The following is a 21,440-nucleotide window of genomic DNA, read 5'->3' as shown; positions in this document are numbered from 1 at the left end:
GTCACCTTTGACCGCGGAAGTTCCCGCTGCCCCTGGCGGCGCAGTTCCGGTTAGGCGGCAGTGTTTGTTTACGTTACTTACGGGTCCCGTAGCTACCTTTTCCCACGTTAGGCTTTAAGATGGGGAAATCTTTCGCCAATTTCATGTGCAAGAAGGACTTTCATCCCGCCTCCAAGTCCAATATCAAAAAAGTAAGTAAGGGAAGCCGGGGAGGGTTCTGGCCCTTGGCGTCTGGGTTCCCAGGGGCTTCTGGAGTTGAAAGTGGTGGCATCTCTCGGATTCCTAGGATAGTCGCCTTCCCGAGGCCTGAAGCCCTGCTCTTCTCGCACCTTCTTCTCCGCTGAGAAGCTCGCTGACAAAGCTGGCCCTCGACGCCTGTGTTACATCAGCCGGAGACGGGCAGCCTTCGTCTGTCGGCTTGTTACCTATAATGTAGAGCTGTAAGATACGGAGAAGTCTGATCATAGGATTCCTCGTTACTTTCTCAGCTGATTCTGGTTTTGTCTTTTCGGATCCCAGGGATCGTGGCTTCTGAGCTCTGCCATCCTTTCCAAATGTGATTCCCTGTTTAAGATAAATCTTTTTTTTTTTTAAGATTTTATTAATTTGAGAGAGCGCGCGCGAGAAGGAGAATAGAGGGAGAGGCTGAAGGAGAGGGAGAAGCAGACTCCCCGCTGAGCAGGGAGCCCGATGGGGGACTCGATCTCAGGACTCCGGGATCAGGACCCCAGGGCAGACGCCTAACGATTGAGCTACCCTGGCGCCCCATATTTAAGATAAATCTTAAAAGGGAAATAAAGTCACTTCTTGCTTCCTCTTTTTATCCCACCCGATAATGTAGCCTCTGTCAGATGACCTCTTTGAAGTTTGGCTCTTTATTTAACTTAATATTTTTAAATTGAAGTATACACACTGTTACATTGGGTTCAGATGCACAACAACGTTTGACTTTATGTATGTATTTACTTACATTTTTTTAAAGTAATCTCTACACCGAACGTGGGGTTTGAACTCACAACCCCCGAGATCAGGAGTCACACGCTCTGCGACTGAGCTAGCTAGGCGCCCCCGTTTTGGCTTTTTAAATAATCAGTTACAGGTCAGCTGAGTGCAGTACAGAAAAACCCTGCTGAATAGTGTGGCAGTGGAAAGCGAAAGTGGTGAAGTAGGAAAAGTCTGACCTTGGAATCAGACCTGGATTCTAGTTATTTCGGCACACTTTAGTCCTAAGACCTTACACAGATATTTAATATCCCTATCCTCAGTCTCCCAACCTGTGAATTTAAAGTGACCAGTATCAGGGAGCCTAGGTGGCTCAGTAGTTAAGCTTCTGCCTTCCTTTTTGGGTCATGATCCCAGGGTGGTGGAATCGAGCCTTGCCTCCGGCTTTCTTCTCAGGGCCAGTAAGCCTCCTCCTCCTTCTCCTGCTTCCCCTGCTTTCGTTCACTCTCCCACTGTCAAATAAATAAAATGAAATCTTAAAATAAATAAAATGACCAGTATCAGTTACCTTGACTTGAGAAATTGTTTTGAGGACTAAACAAAGGTATTTTGAAACAAAGTACCTAGCACTGGGCCCCACATTAGAGGGATTGCTCAATAAAATGTTAATTGCCCCTACACACAAACTTATTTATAACCTGCTTCTAAAAAACATGTGTTTACCCAGAGCTTCATCCTTGGCCTATGCCATATTTAATATGCTTTCCCAGACAATCACATCCAATTCATGGTTATAACTACTCCCTCTTTACTCCAGACTGAAATCTACATTCTAAATTTTCTCCCCCAAGGCTCAAGGTACCTCAAGACAGCTATATACTAGACAATGTCATCTTGGTATATTACAGGCATCTCAAACTCAATATATCTGAAATGGGTATATCTTTTATCCTAAATCTGCTCTTCTTTTTATACTTCCTGTTTCATATTAGTAAGAAGTAGAGGTAGGAACACAATCCTTCATCCTGACACCAAAGCCAGAAATTCAAGATTCCATATCTAGATAGCTAATAAATTGTCTTACCTTCCAAATATCTGTTGAATTCATCTCTCCTCATTGTCACTACTGCCTATTTCATAGCTTAGACCCTCATTGTCTTCCGCCTAGACTGTTAAATTTCCTAACGGATTTTTCGTTGTTGTTGTTCCAGTCTTGACCCCATTCTCTACATAGCCATCAGAATAATATTTTTTTAATTTGACAGTTTTATTGAGATATAATTCACATACCATATAATCATTCACTTAAAGTGTACTATTCAGTGGTTTTCAGTTTATTCTCAGACTTGTGCAGTCCCCACCACAATTTTAGAACATTTTCATCACCTCCACAAAAAACCTATTCTTTGTTAGTAGTCTCTCTCCATTTGTCCTTAACCTCCTGTGCTCCCCCTCCCTAGGTAACCACAAACTTGCTTTCTGTTTCTGTAGGTTTGCGTATTCTAGATGTTTCCTGTAAATGGAATCATGCACTATGTGGCCTTTTATGAATCATTTCTTTTTCTTAGCATAATGTTTTAAAAGCTCATTCATGTTGTAGAATGTATTGGTATTGTATTCCTTTTTATTGCTGGATAATTCCATTGCATGGATATAGCACATTTTATTTATCCATTCATCAGTTGATGAATATTTGGGTTGTTTCCATAGAGTGGTCTTTTTTTATTTTTTAAGATTTTATTTATTTATTTATTTGACAAGCAGGGGGAGTAGGAGAGGGAGAAGCAGGTTTCCTGTTGAGCAGGGAGCGTGATGTGGGGCTCAGTCCCAGGACCCTGAGATCATGATCTGAACAGGCAAACACTTAACGACTGAGCCACCCAGGCACCCCTGAGTGGTCTTTTTAAAGCACAAATCTTATCTCTCTTGGCTCCCTGTTAAAATACTGCAGGATTAAGACTTAGTTATCTGACTTAAATTTATTTTTCCTTCTTCATTCCCTATTGCTATCCTTCCTCAGATTTTATACTCCAGCAACACCAAACTACTTAATTCCTATTTTACATGTTTGGGATTTTGTCTGAGTTGTTCCCTCTACTGATAATATCTTACCCTGTTTTTTCCTTGGCAGAATTTTGATCCTCTTCAAAACTGTGCTTAACATGTATGAAGTTACTTATATATGGGGTTATTTGTTGAAGCAGAGTTTAAGCAAAAGATTGGAAATCTCTTAAATGCCCATCAGTACAGCAGGAGACTAGTTAAATAAATGATGGGATAACTCCATGGTAGAATGATATTCAGTGCCGCCTCCCCCCAACACCAGGAAAGCTTTTATTTACTGATCTCGGGTAATTTTATTTATATATGCATTAAAACATCTTTGGAAAGATGTGTAAAAAATTATAACCTTGGGGTACCTGGATGGCTCAGTCATAAGCATCTGCCTTCGGCTCAGGTCATGACCTAGGATCGAGTCCCACATTGGGTTCCCTGTTCAGCTGGAAGCCTGCTTCTCCCTCTCCCACTCCCCCTACTTGTGTTCCCTCTCTTGCTGTGTCTCTCTCTCTCAAATAAAATCTTAAAAAAAAAAAAAAGAAAGAAAGAAAGAAAGAAAAACGATAACCTTGGCTACCTGTAAACGTAGTTACTTAATTTAAAAACTAATCTCTAGGGGTGCTTGGGTGGCTCACTGGGTTGGGCCACTGCCTTTGGCTTGGGTCATAGTCTCAGGGTCCTGGGATTGAGCCCCCTGTCGGGCTCTGTGCTCAGCAGGGAACCTGCTTCCCCCTCTGTCTCTGCCTGCATCTCTACCTACTTGTGATCTCTCTCTGTCAAATAAATCATTTTTTAAAAAATTAACTTCTAGGGATGCCTGGGTGGCTTAGTTGGTTGAGGGTCTGACTCTTGGTTTCAGCTCAGGTCGTGATTTCAGGGCGGTGAGATGGAACTTCTTGTCAGGCTCCGTGCCCAGTGGGGAGTCTGCTTCAGAGTCTCTCATCCCCAACTCTTGTGAGCGTACTCTCTTTCTCTCTAAAATAAATAAATAAATCTTTTTAAAAATTTAACTCTTAAAAACCAAGACTTGCTATAAAGTATTCCATTATACCAGACTTCCTCCTGTCCTCTAATCACTGTCATGTTCTATTATTTATCTTATGCATATTTTTCTTATCCTGATACCAAACTTTATTTTTATTTATACAATTCATTCTTCTTATTATGAAATAGCTTGAACATACAGAAAAGCTATATGATTTTTTGTTACCAGATTCTGAGCATTTTGAAGGCAAAAGTGCGTTATATTTTTATTCCAGTCCATGGTACTCGTTATGTATTGAGATTAGTACAAAACTTTGTAAAGCCTAGAGCTTTAAATAAATGGTAGTTATTCTGTTAGAAATAGTATGTTATTCATTTGAACGTTATTATTAATGTGTTACTCTACTAGGCAGTGACACCCTGCATGTCTTTGTTGGAGCTGTTTTCACTTTGAGCTATGGTGAAAATTCCAGATACGCTTTTTACTGCTTATCCCAAGTGTAGGGTTTTTTTTGTACTCTAACATTACGTTGGTAAGTATGAAGTCAGTGGAAGAAACTTTAAGGAAACTTACAACAAAAGAAATTTCTGGTATATGCTATCCCTGAAGACTTCCTTTTCATTTCTCTTTTTGCTTTTATTTCCATATGAATTCCTTCTTGTCCACATCTCAGTGTCCCCTTAGAACCTTCCTATTTCATCACTACTACCAATACTGGTAACTACCCCTGTTTTGCTTCTAAAATTGAGCAATGGCAGTCTTGTCCTACACCCTCCTCGCCACACCTATCTTCCCCCACAGTTAATAATTATAATTTTATCAGTGTAAGTATTTGTCCTCCCAATTTACGTTCTTAAAACTCAGCATATTTGAGAAAAAGTTTTGACTTGCTATTTACATTGAATGGTTGTGAGATACTGTGTCCTTCACTTCACTCTAAAAGCAGTGGGAAGGCATTGATACCTTTTTACCCAAGAATTAACCTGATTAAGTATCTTCCCCTAAGTTGTGTGGGCTTTTTACCTCCACCACTTTTATGATTTTGAGGATTTCACATAGGGACACATTCATCCTGTGGTTTGGTGCCTTTGAGCAACTCCAAGACATTTGATACATCTCTGTGTTCTCTCTGTTTCCTCTCTTGTCTCTTCCCCTTTTTCTACAACTGCCTTTCAATTTCTTTTCTTTTCTTTTCCTTATCCTCCATTTCTCCTCTTTTGGAGTGTCTGTGTTACCCATTGGCATTTGTGGGCATTAGTTATTCCTATTGGTTGTGCCCTAGACTAGACATGTTCCATATAGAGAAATGGTCATTCTCTTTTCTGAGGTAAGACTCAGACTTATCTTTTCTGAGATAAGACTCAAGAAGCTATGTACAACAGGTGCTCAAAGTGGTTCTTGAGTTTGATATTTTTGCCTGAAAGTTTAGCTGTTTAGAATGACTACATTTAAGGACCTGTATCAAGGCACAAATCAGACTTTTTAGCTGTTATTTTGTGGTGATGTAATTACGGCCAAAATGGGTTGTGTTGTAAGCTATATATGATAACATTTTATATTTCATTATAAAGAAAAGCAAACTTTCTATTTAACTTAAATTTTTTACTTCATTAATTTAGGTATGGATGGCAGAACAGAAAATATCATATGATAAGAAGAAACAAGAAGAATTAATGCAACAATATCTTAAAGAACAAGAATCATATGATAATAGGTGAGAAATTCCACTATGCTAGTGCTTTTATTTGTGTGTGTGTGGTTGGCTTTTTTAAAAATTCAGCTAATTTACATATAATGTATTACTAGTTTCAGAGATAGAGTTCAGTGATTTATCAGTCTTATATAATATCCAGTTATTACATCATGTATTATGCAGTTGCTTCCCTTCCCTCCAGCAACCCTCAGTTTGTTTCCAATGATTAAGAGTTTCTTATGGTTTGTCTCACTCTCTGATTTTGTCTTGTTTTATTTTTGCCTCTCTTCCCAATGATCATCTATTTTGTTTCTTAAATTCCACATATCAGTGAGGTCATATGATAATTGTCATTCTCTGATTGACTTATTTTGCTTCTATGCTAGTGTTTTTAGAATAAACAATTGCATGAGAATGATCACTTATTAAATCATATATTAAATTAGCTTTATTGAATTGAATGCCCCAGTGATAGGATTCTATTTCCTCTGTACCCTCTTTACTCTTATATCTGTACACTGCCAATTTTTCCAACCATATCCATAATTCACATAAAACATAAGTTAAGGGGCACCTGGGTGACTCAGTGGGTTGAGTCTCTGCCTTCGGCTTGGGTCGTGGTCTCGGGATCCTGGGATCGAGCCCCACATTGGACTCTCTGCTCAGTGGGGTGGCTGCTTGCCCCTCTCTCTCTGCCTGCCTCTTCGCCTACTTGTGATCTCTCTCTGTCAAATAAATAAACAAAATCTTAAAAAAAAAAAAAAAGTTAATGTGACTCCATGTACAGTTTATAAGCAAATCCCAACTTAGGTAAAGCTTGGAAGAACAATGAAGTCTATACTCAAACTACTGAGACTGCTTACAGAGATATTTCTTTAGCATACACTGAAATGAAGGGATGCACAGAGCACCTTCAAGAAGTAAAATGAATTGTGTCTACTTGACCTACATGTCATCGATCTGCTAAAGGCAGGATCATAGCTAGGGTCCTTTATTGGTTTATTCCAGCGTAGTATCTGCCCTTTATGTGTTGTCATTTTATGGTTGGTTTTTTTTTTTTTTTTTAAGATTTTATTTATTTATTTATTTGACAGAGCGAGCAAGAGAGAGAACATAAGCAGGGGGAGTGGGAGAGGGAGAAACAGGCTTCTTCCTGCCAAGCAGGGAGCCTGCTGTAGAGCTCGATCCCAGGGATTCTTGACCTGAGCCAAAGGCAGATACTTAAGGACTGAGCCACCCAGGTGCCCCTCATTTTATGTTTATATTGCCAAGTCTAACTCACGCTGGTTACTCTTGGTTAATCAAGCAAGTGAATAGTGCTACTTTAGTTATGTAGACCATACTTTCTTCAGCTCATTTCTGTTCTTCATCAAAATATGGAACATAAGTACAACTAAACTGTTACCGAATATTCTCTTTAAAATATAGCATATCAGGGGGCACCTGGGTGGCTCAGTGGGTTAAGCCTCTGCCTTCGGCTCAGGTCTTGATCTCAGGGTCCTGGGATCGAGCCCCACATCAGGTTCCCTGCTCCATGGGAAGCCTGTTCTTCCTCTCGCACTCCCCCTGCTTGTGTTCCCTCTCTCACTGTGTCTCTCTATGTCAAATAAATAAAATATTTAAAATAAACAAAATATATCAAGAGAGAAATTACAGAAATATTTCAGTTTCAATTAAGTACTTTTAATTACAGAAATTTTCAGTTTCAATTAAGTACTTTCCTCACTAATTCTATATAATCTGGTTAGCTTAATTATTGAGTACCTACTTTCATGCAAGACAATAAATAGCAGTGGGCCTCTTTGTTATAGGGTTCTATAAAAAATGTGATACATGGTTTGTCTCAGTTGTATTGTTTGTTTGTTTGTTTTAATTAAGTAGGCTGCATGACTAACATGAGACTTTTTTTTTTTTTAAAGATTTTATTTATTTATTTGACAGAGATCACAAGTAGGCAGAGAGGCAGGCAGAGAGAGAGAGAGGAGTTAGTAGGCTCCCCTCAGAGCAGAGAGCCCCATGCGGGGCTCGATCCCAGGACCCTGGGATCATGACCTGAGCCGAAGGCAGAGGCTTTAACCCACTGAGCCACCCAGGCGCCCCAACATGAGTCTTTTAACTCGAGCCCCCGAGATCAAGAGTCAAGCGTTCTACTAACTGAAGTAGTCAGGCACTCCCTATTTATTCTTTATCTTAAAAAAAAGAGTTACTTTATTCTCTTTGTAATTTAATATTTGAAGCTATACCAACACACTGTTTTTCCTTGAACTTTTGTTCACTAATTTAGCATTCACTGGTAGATATTGCCTGCATTAGTTATTATCATGGTGTTCGAATCTATTCCTCTCATTCCCTCTACATTTTAAAATTTGAATTCCTGTGGAAAGAAGAATTTTCCCTTTCCATCATGTAGTTATTTATTTAATTATGTATTTCTATCAGTATGGACTCAGGGATATTTAGTTAATGGGTTATAAACCAATACTTTTGTTACTTACTTTCGTGCTCAGATTGTTTCAGTTTTGGCCTTTGACTGCTCTGCCAGCTTAGCTCCTATATCCAACCTCTGGTAACCACTATTTTACTTTCTGTCTCTATGGATTTGCCTATTATAGGTGCCTCTTGTAAGCAGAATAAAAATATTTGTCTTTGCGTCTGACTTACTTCACTTAGCACAGTGTGTTCAAGATTCATCTGTATTATAGCATGTGTCAGAACTTTTTTTCTTTTTGTGGTTAAATAATATTCCTTTATGTATATATATATCATATTTTGTTTATGCTTCTGCCTTTGTGAGTAATGCTTCTGTCATCATTGGCATGCAAGTAGTTCAAGTCCCTGTTTTCGGTTCTTTTAGGTATATACTTAGGAATAGATTTGCTGGATCATATAGTAATTCTGTGTTTAGCTTTTAAAGAACCACCGAACTCTTCCATAGTAGCTGCACCATTTTACATTCCTACCAGTCATGCACAAGGGTTCCGTTTTCTCTGTGTTCTTACCAACATTTATTATTTTCCTTTTTTTTATAGTAGCCGTCCTAATTAGTGTGAGGCGGTAGCTCATTGTTTTAATTTATATTTCTCTAGTAATTAGTGATACTGAGCTTTCTATGTGCTTGATTTTAACTTCTAAAATAGTGTTAATTTAATATATAATCTGTTAAAAGTGTATTTTGGCTCTAAGTATATGTATTTACAGAGTGTTGGAGCCATCACCATAATCTAATATGAGAACATGTTGTACCCGTTAGCTGTTACTTCCCATTCCCACACCCTGTCCTTCTGTCAACCCTAAGCAGCCACTACTTTACTTTTTGTCTCTGTAGATTTTCATATTCTGAACTTGGCATAGAAATGGGATCATACATATAAATGGTCTTTTGTGACTGGCTTCTTTCACTTGGTATAATGTTTTTGAAGTTCATCTTTTTTGTAGCATGTATCAGTAGTTCATTCCTTTTTATTGCAAAATAATATTCCATTGTATGGATATAGATCCTGTCATCCATTTTTCTCTCTCTCTTTTTTTTTTCTTTTTTTTTTAACAGTTCTTTATAAATTCCAGTGGAAATAAGAGAAGAATGATAATTATGTAATAGACCCTTTGTGATTGCCTTTCTCAAATATAAGAGGAGATTCTATTCACTTTTTAGCTTTCATCTTTATAATCAGTACTTACTTGGATCTTATGAATTAAAACTTTAACTCAGCCATTCAATTTATTGCAGAGCTTTTTTTTTTTTCTTTTTTTAAATTACGGCATATCTCTCTAAACAGAACCTAAACTGGGAACTTCAGTGTTAGGACTATAAAGAAAATTATTTTTGAGGTGCAGCAGACATTGATTCCATCATAGTAATTAACCTGTTGTAGAATATCTTAAACTATTCTCTCCTCTTTGGCCTCATCAAAGAATTTGATTCTCCTATTGACTTTGAATCTTATTACAAGCATTAATTGGATTTGACTTTCTAAAGAAATTCCAGAGAGACTCTTTTTTCCAAAACTGATCCCTCACAATTAAGAAAAAATGTTGGCACTATTTAACTTAATTCCAAATTTGTGCTGGCATATAGGATTTCAAAGCTGTCATTATTTCCATAGCATTTCAAAGTTTAAGAAAAGCATGTGAGAGGGACCGTGGCATTTTTCCCCTTTTCTGTTGGAAGGGCGAAGATCTCTCAGGTAATGAGAAAGTCTCAGAAATTAAAACCAGTTACTAAAGAGGCAGCACTGTTTGAATTTCCATTCATGTACTTCAGATGTAATATGATCAGTGAAGTAAAGTTTTGGAACTTTATCTCTGACAAAAATATTTTCTGTTAATTTCCTTAGGGTTTTGAGAGATGAGGAATGTTTATTCTGTAACTTTTTCCTCCTATGTAAAATTGTTAACTTTCTTGTTTCACTTAGGTTGCTTATGGGAGATGAACGTGTAAAGAATGGCCTTAATTTCATGTATGAGGCCCCACCAGGAGCTAAAAAAGGTACTTCCCTCATTTCCTTTTCTTTTTTTTTTTTTTTTTTTAAGATTTTATTTATTTATTTGTCAGAGAGAGGGCGAGAGCGAGCACAGGCAGACAGAGTGGAAGGCAGAGTCAGAGGGAGAGGGAGAAGCAGGCTCCCTGCGGAGCAAGGAGCCCGATGTGGGACTCGATCCCAGGACGCTGGGATCATGACCCGAACCGAAGGCAGCTGCCCAACCAACTGAGCCACCCAGGCGTCCCCTCATTTCCTTTTCTTAGTCTTTGATGTGTTTACAACTAAAGATTGAGAACTATTATGACAGACTTTTTAAAAAAATTGTTCGTCATCTTTCGGGGCTCCTGGGTGGCTCATTTGGTTGTGTCCAACTCTTGGGCTTAGGTCATGATCTCAGGGTCATGAGATTAAGCCCCACATGGGGCTCTGTGCTTAGCGCAGAGTCTGCTTGGGATTCTCTCTCCCTCTCCCCGCTTCCATTCTCTCTGAATAAATAAATTTGTATATAAATAATCTTCAAATAAATACATACATACCTAAAGGTTGCTCTTCATCTTTTAAAGTTGCTATTATTCTGGGGGCGCCTGGGTGGCTCAGTGGGTTAAAGCCTCTGCCTTCGGCTCAGGTCATGATCCCAGGGTCCTGGGATCGAGCCCCGCATCGGGCTCTCTGCTCAGCAGGGAGCCTGCTTCCTCCTCTCTCTGACTGCCTCTCTGCCTACTTGTGATCTCTGTCTGTCAAATAAATAAATAAAATTTAAAAAAAAATTAAAATAAAAAATAAAGTTGCTATTATTCTGTAAATACAATTTTAAAACACTGAAATCAGGGGCGCCTGGGTGACTAAGTGGGTTAAGCCTCTGCCTTCGGCTCAGGTCATGATCTCAGGGTCCTGGGATCAAGCCCCATGTTGGGCTCTCTGCTCAGTGGGGAGCCTGCTTCCCCTCTCCTTCTGCCTGCCTCTCTGCCTACTTGTGATCTCTTTTCTGTCAAATAAATAAAATCTTTAAAGAAATAAAAATAGGGACGCCTGGGTGGCTCAGTTGGTTAAGCAGCTGCCTTCGGCTCAGGTCATGATCCCAGCGTCCTGGGATCGAGTCCCACATCGGGCTCCTTGCTCCACAGGGAGCCTGCTTCTCCCTCTGACTCTGCCTGCCACTCTGTCTGCCTGTGCTCGCTCTCACTCTCTCTCTCTCTTACAAATAAATAAATAAAATCTTTAAAAGAAATAAAAATAAAAGTAAAATACCGAAATCCAGTATAATAGAGTAAATATTAGAAATAATTGTCTAATCTAGTAATATTTTGTGACTTGACTTTTTTTAATGACTTGAACTTTGAGGAGGAAAAATTGTCAGCATCAACAGAAGTGCACTTATTTTATAAATTTGTGTATGCATCTTTAGTCCTGCTTAATATACATATAGATAGCATAATATTCTATCAACGAAAAATAAAAAAGTTTAAAAACTAGGAATTAGGGACACCTGGATGGCTCAGTCATTGTCTACCTTTGGCTCAGGTCATGATCCCCCCAGGTCCTGGGATCAAGCTCCACAATAGGCTCCTTGCTCAGCGGGAAGCCTGCTTCTCCCTTTCCCCTCCTCCTGCTTGTGTTCCCTCTCTTGCTGTGTCTCTGTCAAATAAGTAAAAACAACAACACCACCACCAACAACAAAACTAGGAATTAGCATGCTTATTACATACTATCTTGTTCAATATTGTATTTATCCTTTCTTTTAAAAAAAGATTTTATTTATTTGACAGACAGAGATCACAAATAGGCAGAGAGAGAGTAGGAAGGAGACTCCCTGCTGAGCAGAGAGCCCGATTCGGGGCTGGATCCCAGGACCCTTGGCTCATGACCTGAGCCAAAGACAGAGGCTTTAACCCACTGAGCCACCCTGATGCCCCAATATTGTATTTATCCTTTAGAGATTTGAATTTTATCTTATGAAAGAAGAGAAAAGTAAACCAATAATTTCTTACAAGTTATAATTAAATACCATGACATCATAATATAGTATATGATAGTTGACTTTAGTGTTGAAGTTTTTAACTTGAACTCCCTTTTTTTTCTCCCATATCTTTGATATGCAATCAAGAAAACAAAGAGGTAAAGTACTATTTTCTGTGTTTGGATTTACTTGGCAATTGTAATTTTATGGAAAAATTGAAAGACTTCTTACTGAATGTTTTTAGAAAGAAGAAACAGAAGGAGAGACTGAATACAAATTTGAATGGCAGAAAGGAGCCCCCCGGGAAAAGTAAGAGCCAGTTTTCTTTTAAAACGAAATACATATCACTAATTTTATCTAATATCCCATCTTATATTGTCTTTTCCTTCACTAGCATAGGCAACTAATGCTAAAGGTATTTTAGATTATTTGTTTTATACAACTAATTTACTTGATCATAAACTTTAATTTTGTATAGTTTTCCATTTTTTAAATCACTAATCATCAAACTGGACAATTAATAAGTAAGTGGTGTTTGGAAATGCTAAATAGATTTCATAGTCTGTGTGTTTATTGAAGTTACACATTTTATAATGTATTTAGAACTATAAAACTACTTTCAGAATAACTGCCATTTATTAAATTGTTTTTAATACTGTGTACATATTCTCTACTTAATAGATATGCCAAAGATGACATGAACATCAGAGATCAGCCCTTTGGTATTCAGGCAAGTGAGCCATATTTTACTTTGTAAGAATAATTTTTATTTAATAAATACTTCTTACAAAAGGTATGTAAGCTGAAAAGGGCTCTGTGGTGTTGATTTGAACCAGATAGTAAAAGGACTAGGAGAGAAAACATTAAATGTAGTAGACTGGTAAAATGTTTGTGCTTTCTCTCTCTCTGTGTCAAATAAATAAAATCCTTTTAAAAAAAAGAGAGAATTTAAGATTAAGCCATGACATAATTCTTTTTTGGTATTTTACCATTTCTTTCTGAATGACATTGTTTTATTGCCACCAAGTAACAGTCAAAACACAATAGGATTCAGCTTAGCTTTTAGGCAGAATTTTAAAAGATTTTAGTATTTATGTTAAATTACCAAATATATTGATGGAGTCTTTCACTGGAAATCTTTTTTTTTTTTTTTTTTTTTTAAGATTTTATTTATTTATTTGACAGACATCACAAGTAGGCAGAGAGGCAGGCAGAGAGAGAGAGAGAGGAGGAAGCAGACTCCTGCTGAGCAGAGAGCCTGATGCAGGACTCGATCCCAGGACCCTGAGATCATGACCTGAGCCTAAGGCAGCGGCTTAACCCACTGAGCCACCCAGGCGCCCTCACTGGAAATCTTTTAAAAATGACAGTAATTTAACTTAAACTCTACCAAGAAGTAGAGATTTGAACATTTGTTAGATTCTTACTATCTTACTAACTAAAATAACGTTCACTATTTCTCAGGTTCGAAATGTGAGGTGCATTAAATGTCACAAATGGGGTCATGTCAACACAGATCGAGAATGTCCTCTGTTTGGTCTTTCTGGAATCAATGCAAGTTCAGTTCCCACTGATGGCTCAGGTAAGCACTAGACATGAATTATGTTTGTTTTAGAATTTGTATCAAGGACAAACAAGGAAAGATAATATTTTTCTTAATCTCTCTGGGTATTATTTTCCTTTGTTGGTTTTTTTTTTTTTTTTTGGACTAAGTCATGTATCCAAAATATGATAGTCAGTAGGAAACTCTGATAATATATTTTGAATTTGAAATGCTGTTAGAATTTAATTTTTCTAGCCCAGGACCCTATAAACTTCATTTTAATGGTAAGAGGTATACTAAGCATAGTTCATTAAGTTAGTAACCTAAAAATAGAAGGAAGAAATGGTTATTTCTCATATTCATGTCCTCCAGAATTACAAATGTAGGCTGACTAGCAGACTCAGCAATTACATCATTTTAGTTTAGAGATAAAATCAAAACTGAGTTTAAAAAGATGTTAAATACTTTAAAATTGAGTTTTACTTGCTAGTTCTTTACCTTCCTACATATTATTGACAACTTAAAAATATTTGTCTAATTTGGTTTGGCTCATTTGAGTTCTCAGATATTGAAGCTGAGAAGTTGTAAATTTATCAGTGCCTTATTAGTATATTATTGAAACAACCACACCAGTCCAACTTTAAGTCATAATAAATTAAATATAACCTTAACTCTGTAATCTTAAATTACTTCACTTTTATGAGCTTCAACTCATCTTAAAATAAGGTTGATAGTATAACTCAAGAGGTTTTTCAGCATTATTTAAGAAGTTGTAGAACCTTTCCTAAAACACTGTCTTACATGAAACCCCAGTATATAGACCAGGTATTAAGGCAGAACTGCTGTACTGAAGTAGATGCTCTGGGCGTGAAGGCCTATCCCCTCACTTCCCCAGCCCTCTGATGCACTTTTTTGGACTCTCAGGCTTTCACTACCACCTTTGAGCACAAGGTTCACTGTCAGTCAGCATAAGACCTTCAGCTTCTATTCTCTTACCAGAGATCCTGCTCCCTTCCAGCAAGCCAGGGGCAGGCTTTAGGATTCAGGATGCCAGTGCCCATATTAAGAGTTTAGGAATTTGATCCATTATCAAGTTTGACAGTGGGTTTTTGTTTTTTTCATTTTTATGTTTATATTATTTTTTATTTTTTTTAAGTAGGCTCCACGCCCATTGTGGAGCCCAGTGCAGGGCTTGAATTCACAACCCTGAGATCAAGATCTGAGTTGAGACCAATAGTGGGAGGCTCAACTGACTGATCCACCAAGGAGCCGCTTGACACTGTTTCTTTTATGGTGTTATGCATATTAGAACGGGTAGAGAAGTACACAGAATATTACAATAGATTTTTTGTTTTAATCCTTACTGCTCTAAAGAAGGTTTAGAAATCACATTTTACCTAGAGGGAAACTATTTGCTCAGTGGTGAGAGAATGTTGGTCTGTACCTGGCAATCTCTGACGAAAGAATATCATACTGATTCCACAGTGCAGGTACTCTTAAAACCCACATACTGCTGTTCTCTCTTCCCCTTCCCCCACTCAACTGGTGAAATATTGTTGGCTCAAATATTTCTGACCACTAATTTTAGTAGTCATAGGAATCTGATATTGTCTCTGAAAAAGTATATATGTTTTCTGGAAGGGGTTGCATCTTTCTTATTTTTCCTTCACTCCAGCCTTATGGTGCCCTTACAACTCTGTAGCTCCTGTATTGGCTAGGGGCAGACACAAGTGTGTAATGGTTGTCTTTGTCCCCAACTTCATTTCACTTGGATCCTCCTTCTGAGAGAAAGAGTAGGATAGACTCCAGACTAGTAATCAGTAGACCTGCTTTGTCTTGATTCTGTATTAGACAGTCTGTAAAAGCAATCAGAAGAACTTGTGCTGTTAACCTATTTTTAAGAGTATTGGAAATGGTGAGGGGCGCCTGGGTGGCTTAATTGGTCAAGTGTCTGCTTTCTGCTCAGGTCATGATCCTGGGCGCCTGGGATTGAGCCCCACATCGGGCTCTCCCTGCTCACTGGGGAGCCTGCTTCTCCCTCTCCATCTGCCCCTCCCCCTGCTTATGCTCTGTCTCTGTCTCTCTCACATACAAAATCTTCCAAAAAAAAAAAAGTATTAGAAATGGTGACTTCAAGTACAGCAAAGCTGTTTATTAGCTCTTTCCACCGTCCATTTACATTCATAAACTTTAAAGTAATCATTCATTTTACACAAAGTTTTTGGAGCCCACTTATGTTGGGGTTATACTGTAGTACTGTTCTTTAGTCAAATAAACTTTTTCAAAATAAGGTGAACCACATAGAAAAAAGCTGTGGTTTTTGGCTTCTAGTAAGTCTTAATGTATTTGTAACAAAGCTTGAGATATCTACAAATTGGTGACTATTTCTCTGTATCTAAATGAACTGAGCAGTGGAGTGGTAGAGGATAAAATAAATATTAACTTCAGTGAAATACTATAGTCGATATCACTAATATATAAAATGTTTTTTCTAGTCAACATGAAAAAGGTGAACCTATAAACGCAAAAGAGCAAAACATAAATATAGGTAGCTCAGAAAAGGAGGGCTCCAAATGGCCATTAAACCTATGAGGACATTTTCAGTAGCGTTAATAACGAAAGAACTAGGGGTGCCTGGGTGGCTCAGTTGGTTAAGCATCTGCCTTCGGCTCAGGTCATGATCCCAGGGTCCTGGAATCGAGCCCCACATTGGGCTCCCTGCTTCTCCCTCTCCCACTCACACTGCTTGTGTTCCCTCGCTCGCTATCTGTCTCTCGCTTGCTCGCTCTCTCGTGGTCTCTGTCTCTATCAAATAAATAAAATCTTTAAAAAAATTCATATCCTTTTACCTAGGAATTCAGCTTCCAGGAATTTATAAGAAAGTGATAAGGGGGAGCTCCTGGGTTGCTCAATTCGTTAAGAATTCAAGTTGTGATTTTGGCTCAGGTCATGATCTCAGGATTGTGAGGGTTGAGCCTTGCCTGCACCAGGCTCTGTGCTCAGCAGGGAATCTGCTCTCTCTCTCCCCGCCCCACCCCCGCCCCTTCGGCATCCCTGGCTTGCATGCACATGCTCTCTTTTAAAAATTTTTTTTTTTTTTTTTTTTGTTGTTAAAGATAAATACTAGTTCCCAAGCTCCTATTGAATCGTAGTCCTGAGAGGAGTCTGAGACTCTCACCCCTGAAAGATGATGATGATCTGAAAATTTGGGAAAACAGGTTTAGGCAAAAATGATGTCATAGAATATCCTGTGTGGTGTGGTATGTGTTGTTTCTGGAAGTGGGATAGTACAGTGGAGAAGAAAAGATGGTAATGTGATGGAAATCCTTATTTTGATTTTAAGGGAAATGTTCGTTTCAGCATCATTTCTAAGTTTTCACTCTTACAAACTAAATATCCAGTACTAGGGGAATGCAAAATAAACTGTCAATATATTTAGTGAATTAAGGAATACTAATTAAATCTACATTAAGATTTTGATAATATAAAACTATATGCATATACATTAGGACTAGAAGGAAACATTGAAGAATGAAAATAGTTTAATGATTTGGTGAAATTACAAGCGACTTTCTTTTACTTTTAGGTTAAAATGTGTGATTAAAATTGGGAAAGAAACTTAAAATTAAGGCTTTACAGACATTGAATATTTTGTGATATCCTTCAGAAGGCTAATGTTTTCCTTTATACTCCTATATTAAATTTATTTCCAGAATAGTTGGAACAGCTAAATAAAGCAAAGAGATACTGGTGTTTTGTAAGTGATATATTCATGATGAGAAATAACTAGCAGTCTGAGTTAATTCTTTGCCTCACTCTTTATAGAAGAAGGCATTAGGAAAATTTCCATTTCCATTTTCCCTTTAAAACTGATGTAAGTGTGAGAACAAATACTGGTAAACACACAGGGTATTTTTTAATTTCTAAAATCCTTTATCTTACTCATCTGAGACTATCTCAAAGCACTGACTCGGTGATAAAATTATGGTAAAAATAGATCAGTAACTTTCACCATCTGTGATACTGCAGAAGATGATGAAAGTTACTGATCTATTTCTAATGCACTGTCAAGGTTGAGAACCATCATCTTCAGCTATATGTAAGAACAATTGATATGATAAGAAGATTTCCTAACGATATGGATGTTATTGAAAACATTTGGTCAGGTAAAAAGATCATTATAAAACAAAGTAGCTACATGGATTCCATTCGTGTTTCTCTTGCTGTCTTTAGGTAGACATATAGACATGTACTTGTAGAAAAATGACAGGAAATAGACCTATATATTAACATTGGTTGTACATTTGTAATTTTTAAGTGAATATCATTTTAGAAAAATTAAAAGTTGTATACGTAGAAGTAAGTTATTTAAAATTTTATTGCTCAGTTAATATGTTTGAAGTTTGACCTGAATTTACCAGAGCCACTTAACTAACATTAGGAGAAACTCTTAAAGGTTTCTCAAAAACAAAATAAAAAATTCTACTGTATCAAATAGGAAAGCAAGTAATAATGATGTTGTATTCTGAATTGAATGCAATGAGAAATAAACTGGCCAATTTCCTAATCCACTTGCTGATTCAAGCTAAAAAATCTTTTCATTTTAAAAAATCACCTATTGAATAATGTCTCACCAGTGAATAGAGATTATTTTTGCAATAATGCAATTTTAGTGGATGTGGTTATCATGGGATAATCACACCCCTGGGGTACAGCCTTGTGCCTGTAATCTCCCAGGAGTGTAATTATTTCATGATAACTGCACCCCCTGGTGTTGCATTATTTCTATTATGAAATTCTTAGTTTAGTATATAAAGTAACTTACTTTGATCACTGGAAACTGCAAGGTGCTGTTAGAATGTTCCAGCTGTGAGGTTTACAGAGACCAGCTATAAGATTTACTTCTCCTTTACAAAGTTAAATTAGGCAATCAAAATGCTTCTTTTGGCTAAGCTGGTTTAGAATATCTTTTCTACCGATAAGATCATCTTAACTTTGTAAGTTTCCATGTATTCTAAATACATCAGAATTACGCATAAAACTTTAAAGCTTCAGTGGTGACTGAATTTTTATAAAATATTTTTATATTACAGTACAATTAAATGGCCTCCCCACCTCTTACCCATACTTTTTGGCCCTTATTCTTATCATTGACTCTTGCCGTCCGTCTCACGTTTATAGTGTAAACTGAAATTAACCTTTTTAAAAAATCCATAGTGGGGGGTTTTAAGGTTAGAAGGGTATTTTAAGATTTATTTTATTTATTTGAGACAGCGAGAGTACGAGAGGGGCGAGGTCAGAGGGAGAAGCAGGTTCCCCATGGAGCAGGGAGCCAGATGTGGGACTCTATCCCAGGACTCCAGGATCATGACCTGAGCCAAAGGCAGTTGCTTAACCAACTGAGCCACCCAGGCACCCTGTTTTTTGCTTTCTTAATAGATTTAACAGTTACATGTGTGCCTCCTAGTTAATCTTTTTGTTTTGTTTTTTTGTGCTTGCTTTTAATAGACATTATTCTTATAATGTCTTATAAAGTTGTTTTAGGATTTAGAGCAAAATGGAGAGGAAAGTACAGAAATTTCCCATAGCACCCTGCCCCCACAAATGTATGGCCTCTCCTATTATCACCATCCTCTACAAGAGTGGTATATTTGTTATAATTTCTTAATATTTTATTTTTAAGTAATCTTTATACCCAGCATGGGGCTCGAACTTAGAACCCAGTGATCAAGAGTTGGCGTGCTTCTCTGCACTGAGTCAGCCAGGTGCCCCACATTTATTATAACTGATAGCCTACACTGACACATTATTATCTCCCAAAATCCATAGTTTACATTAGGACTTGCTCAACGTTGTACATTCTGTAGGTTTGAACAAAGGTATAATGTCATGTTTCCACCATTATGGTATCATACAGAGTAGTGTCACTGTCCTAGAAGTTGTGCTCTGCCTCTTCATCCCTCATTTCCTTCTAGTCTCTGACAGCCACTAACTTTATACTGTCTCCATAGTTTTAACCTTTTCCTAAAGATCATGTAGTTGAAACCTTACAGTATGTAGCCTTTTCAGATTGGCTTCTTTCACTTAGTAATATGCACTGAAGTTTCCTCCTCATGACTTCACAGCTGATTTCTTTTCAGTGCTAAATAATACTTCATTATCTGGATGTACCACAGTTTATTGATCTAATAGACATCTTGGTTGCTTCCGAGTTTTGGCAGTTATGAATAAGGCTGCTGTAAACATCCATGTGCAGGTTTTTGTGTGGTCATAAGTTTTCAGCTCCTTTGGGTAAACACCAAAGAACATGATTACTGGATAGTGTGGTAAGAGTATGTTTAGTTTGGGTTTTTTTTTTTTTTTAAGATTTTATTTATTTGACAGAGAGACACCGAGACAGGAACACAGGCAGGAGGAATGGGATAGGGAGAAGCGGACTCCTCAACAAGGAACCCGATGCAGAGCTCAGTCCCAGGACTCTGGGATCATGACCTGAGCCAAAGGCAGAGGCTTAATGACTGAGCCACTCAGGCACCCAAAAGTATGTTTAGTTCTATAAGAAACCACCAAACTGTCGTCTAAAGTAGCCACACCATTTTTACAGTTCAATCAGCAATGAATGAAAGTTCTTGTTACCTACATCCTCACCAGCATTTATCATTGTCAATGTTAGGAATTTTTGGCCATTTTAATGGGTGTGCAGTAGTATCTTGTTTTACTTTGCATTTCCCTGATGACATATGATGCATCACATTTTTTTCATATGCTTATTTGCCATCTATGTATCTCCTTGGTGAGGTGTCTGTTAAAGCCTTTGGCCCATTTTTAAAATTAGGTTGTTTTTAGTGCTGAGTTTTAAGAGTTTTTTTTATTTTAGATTTGTATTATTTAGATTATTTGTATTATTTAGATTTCCAGATGTGTCTCCACATTTTTCCCAGTCTATTGCCTGTCTTCATTTTCTTGATCAGCTGTGTTTTTAGCAGCTTTATTGGGTTAAAATTTATATACCATATAGTTCATACCTTAAAATTACAGTTCAGTGGTCTGAATTCATGTACTTAGAAGAGTTGTACATCCATCACCATAATTTAGAATATTTTCATTACCCCAAAGGAAAACCTCTCAGCCCTTCACCTTTTAGCTTCTATTCTCCCCAAGCCCTGGGCAGACACTAATCTACTTTCTACTTTTTTGTGTGTAAATTGCCTATTCTAGACATTTCATATAAATGAAATCATACAATATGTAATAAAGAAGGTAGATTTAGTATCATTTTCTTTGCCTTTAAATTTCACACTTACACAATTAAAATTGCCTTTCTTCTGCCCACCATCCCAAACCCTTAACATCCAGTGTCCTTTTCCTGTGGAGTCTAGGCATGTCACCTTCCTTGCACATCAATTATGCACAGAGTATTGTTAACTAGGGAAGGTCAACTAAGCCAGAGTTTTTATTAGGGCTTATTTACGTAGTCTGGATTGATTAACTTACTAGCTATATGGCTGAACTCCTTCCTAGTTTCTCTCCCTTCTCCAGATGTCAGGCTAATGTCATGTGGCTCAAAACCCTGACGCTCTACATGGTTGGTCTTTCTGATGTGGCCAGCCCTGTCCTGACTCATCTCCTTAACATAACCTATTTAGGCATTTACCATGAGTCACCTCATTAATATAAGCTATAAGGTCCCATCATGAATAACAGACACTCCAGTCACTCAGGAAATTTCAAGGTTCTATAAGATACCTTGGAAATAATCTTACCAAAGAGCTAAAAGATCT

At 37.6% G+C, this 21,440-nt stretch overlaps 1 protein-coding gene across 1 annotated transcript in view; it reads left to right on the top strand.

The window, feature by feature from the left end:
- Positions 1 to 13: 13 nt before the first annotated feature.
- CIR1 (corepressor interacting with RBPJ, CIR1) overlaps positions 14 to 21,440 on the top strand; it is a 43,146-nt gene continuing 21,719 nt past the window's right edge. Inside the window, exons 1-7 of the mRNA XM_032355980.1 lie at positions 14 to 191; positions 5,605 to 5,699; positions 10,091 to 10,164; positions 12,264 to 12,274; positions 12,361 to 12,425; positions 12,798 to 12,846; positions 13,581 to 13,698. Coding sequence (XP_032211871.1) covers positions 120 to 191; positions 5,605 to 5,699; positions 10,091 to 10,164; positions 12,264 to 12,274; positions 12,361 to 12,425; positions 12,798 to 12,846; positions 13,581 to 13,698 — 484 coding nt within the window. The 5' untranslated portion in view covers positions 14 to 119. The remainder of the gene's footprint in view (positions 192 to 5,604; positions 5,700 to 10,090; positions 10,165 to 12,263; positions 12,275 to 12,360; positions 12,426 to 12,797; positions 12,847 to 13,580; positions 13,699 to 21,440) is intronic.

This window comes from Mustela erminea, chromosome 8, assembly GCF_009829155.1.
Source record: "Mustela erminea isolate mMusErm1 chromosome 8, mMusErm1.Pri, whole genome shotgun sequence".
NCBI classification, from domain to species: domain Eukaryota; kingdom Metazoa; phylum Chordata; class Mammalia; order Carnivora; family Mustelidae; genus Mustela; species Mustela erminea.
Note: the sequence above shows the minus strand (reverse complement) of the source record. Positions and strands in the feature narration are given on the sequence as shown.